Raw genomic sequence first — 2,848 nt, 5'->3', positions numbered from 1 at the left:
TACAGGCTCCAGCTGGAGGACCAGGTGGAAGGGAAAACGCCCCCCCCCCTCCCCCCCAGCACGCACCTGGGAAGGTGCCTGTGTGCTGTACCCAGGGTGTGGCTTCAGTGTGTCTCTCTCCCTCAACTGTCGGGCCTGGTACCTTGCGGCCCACATCGACTACAATGTGTCACCACGTAGGCCAGTGGTGCTGGGCTCATCTTCTAGGAGAGGGTCTGTGGGTGAAAAGGGCTAGCTCAGGGGAGGCGTGCATGGCAGGGAGCACAAACTGAGACCTACCGTAACCACATAGGCTGGTCTGCAACTACAACTCCCCAAGTAAAAGTGAGTCACGGTAAGTGGTCACGTCCTGGGCCTGGAGCTTGCTTGGCAAAGGGCAATCTTTACCGTAACTGAGCCTATTGTCTTTTACATTTACAGCCTGCCCCTCCCAGGCGTCTCCTGCTGCTCCGTGTTTCCCACCCACAGAAATGGTGAGATGATTATTATTTTTTCAGGCCACTTTTTGGGGGTAACAGGTTAGGCAGCCACAGGTCACAACACGTGCAGCTGGATGCTGGCTCTGCTCCTCGCTGGCTAGGACCTGGACAGCAGGAGTCCTCGCCGAGCCAGGCTCCTTGCCAGGTAATCGGTGAGCAGGCGCCTTCCCCACGGGCTGGCCTAGCATCTGAGCCATGACCGGATGCCCACCAGTCCTGGCTGCCCATCTACCTCATTCACCTATTCACGTGCTCACCGACCAGCATCTCCCACGTGAAAACGTGCCCTCGCAAAGCCATCTTGCTCACTGAGCTACCCGAGTGCCTACAGGAGTGCCTGTCTCAGCAACTGTCCCAACCAAAATATGTTGACTGAAAAATAACACAACTCACAAAAGCAAGCGCTCACTGTGTGCAAGAGTGAGGACGGGGCCAGGGCGCAAGAGGCTGGAGGCCTGGTGGGCGCTGGAGCCCCAGCCCTCTAGACCAGGGGTCCTCAAACTTTTCAAACAGGGGGCCAGTTCACTGTCCCTCAGACCGTTGGAGGGCCGGACTATAGTTTAAAAAAAAACTATGAACAAATTCCTATGCACACTGCACATATCTTATTTTGAAGTAAAAAAACAAAACGGGAACAAATACAATATTTGTATTTGCATGTGGCCCGCGGGCCGTAGTTTGAGGACCCCTGCTCTAGACAGAGAGGTCTGAAGCCCAGGGGGCGGAGGCAGGGCTGGAGATGCCGGGTGACTCCTCCCAGAGCCGCTGAGCGGTGGTCTCCCCACTGGGCAACATGCCCCACCCCGCAGTAGCCCTACCACCAGCTTGCGTCCTGCACTCCTGTCAGCAAATGTCCAGCTCACCCCTGGCCGCAGGAGAGCTTCTGGCCCTTGGTAACATACACTGCACCTCAGTGCAGAGGAGTGCAGGTGGCGATTCTGGTCTCAGGCCCTGCCCAGGGCTGGGATGCAGCTCCTGCAGACAGGACCCCTCTCCACGCTGCAGCCCAGAGGCCTCCGCCTCCCTGAGGGGGTCACGGTGGGAAGAGTGGAAACGCAATGTAAGTCCAAGTGGTCCATGGCAGATAACCCGAGTGCTTTTCCAGTCCTGGTCTGAGGTGTAGCCATGTTGCTTTTAGAACCTGGCTCTGAAACAGGATAATGAAACCACAGGGCCCATCCAACCTGGCAGCCCTTCTGTAAAAATCGCTTAAAAAAATCAGTACCAAAGGGAGAGAAGCTGAGCTTCAAAAAAGCACTTCTGTGGAGCATTCGCGATCTTGCTCCCTGGCATATGTTGTCAGTTTGACTCAAATAAACTTATAAAGTCTCAAAACCTCCCCACAAAGAATTATTATAAAAGAATTATTATGAAAGTCCTAGGCAAGTTTGTTTGTTTTTTCCATTGACCATCCGCTACTTCCTTTCATTTGGATAGCAAGTCCAAACACCCAGAGCCCTTAGCCAGACTTCTGAGGTGCGAGGACTTGTCTCCCAGCGGCCATCACCTCGCTGTTGCTACCCCTCAGCCCTAGGAATGGTCCTTGCAGGTCAGCTCCCAATGCGTGTCCCTCAGTGAGAGCAGCGGCCCTGGCCAGCATTTACCCAGCATCTCCGTGGCCAGGGCTATCTGATGCACAGGGCCTTGCACCTGCCGCTGGAGAAGGACGTCATGCTGCCAGCAGGGGGCGGCGAGGGAAGGTGGTCACCACTGTCTTCACAAATGAGCGCTTAGCGGGTAGCATGGGCTGCAGTTCTGCATGAGGTGGAATCTACACTCAGCCACTGATGTCCTCGCAGGAATCTCAGCCCTAATCGTGTTGGGCTGTGCCCTGCTGAGCCCTCCGAGGCGGAACAGACACCTCTTCACGCCCTGCCAGCGCCAAGAAGGCGCCAAGGAGCCCCAGGCCGGCGGAAGGTGCACTCTGCTCACAGTGGGGACAGGTGCTCACTGGTTTATTGAGACTCAGGGGGGTCGTCCCCGAGACACACATGTGCAGGGACACACCCGCTCCCCACGGCCCATCGAGCCAGGTCGGCAGCCAGGGATGCTGCCTTGGTCGGAATTCTCACCAACTACCCACAGGAAGCAGCTCCCAAACCTGCCCACGCCGCTTCTCCTTAATCACCCCAGACACAGCCCGGGAGCACTCTCCCGAGGGGGCAGGAAGGGAGAGGGTGTGGTGAGGCTGAGGGGAGAGGTGACGGCATCATATGGATGAACCAGGGCAGGAGGTCTGTGCCCAGAGGGGCTGTATTTACAGGAGGGTGGGGAGCCTGGCTTCTCCACTTCCCTCCCCTGCGGGCCTGTCCTCCCCACACCCGCTCACTTGTAAAGCAAATGGACTCGACTCCCATCACAGCTCAGCC

General features: G+C 56.9%; 1 protein-coding gene across 1 annotated transcript in view; it reads right to left on the bottom strand.

Moving 5' to 3' along the window:
- Positions 1–2,009: 2,009 nt before the first annotated feature.
- GABBR1 (gamma-aminobutyric acid (GABA) B receptor, 1) overlaps positions 2,010–2,848 on the bottom strand; it is a gene marked incomplete at its 5' end in the record, with an annotated part of 25,568 nt that continues 24,729 nt past the window's right edge. The window contains one exon of the mRNA XM_014535820.1: positions 2,010–2,153. Coding sequence (XP_014391306.1) covers positions 2,010–2,153 — 144 coding nt within the window. The remainder of the gene's footprint in view (positions 2,154–2,848) is intronic.

Source organism: Myotis brandtii, unplaced genomic scaffold (assembly GCF_000412655.1).
Source record: "Myotis brandtii unplaced genomic scaffold, ASM41265v1 scaffold1510, whole genome shotgun sequence".
Taxonomy (NCBI): Eukaryota; Metazoa; Chordata; class Mammalia; order Chiroptera; family Vespertilionidae; genus Myotis; species Myotis brandtii.
This window is presented reverse-complemented; position numbering and strand designations above follow the sequence as displayed.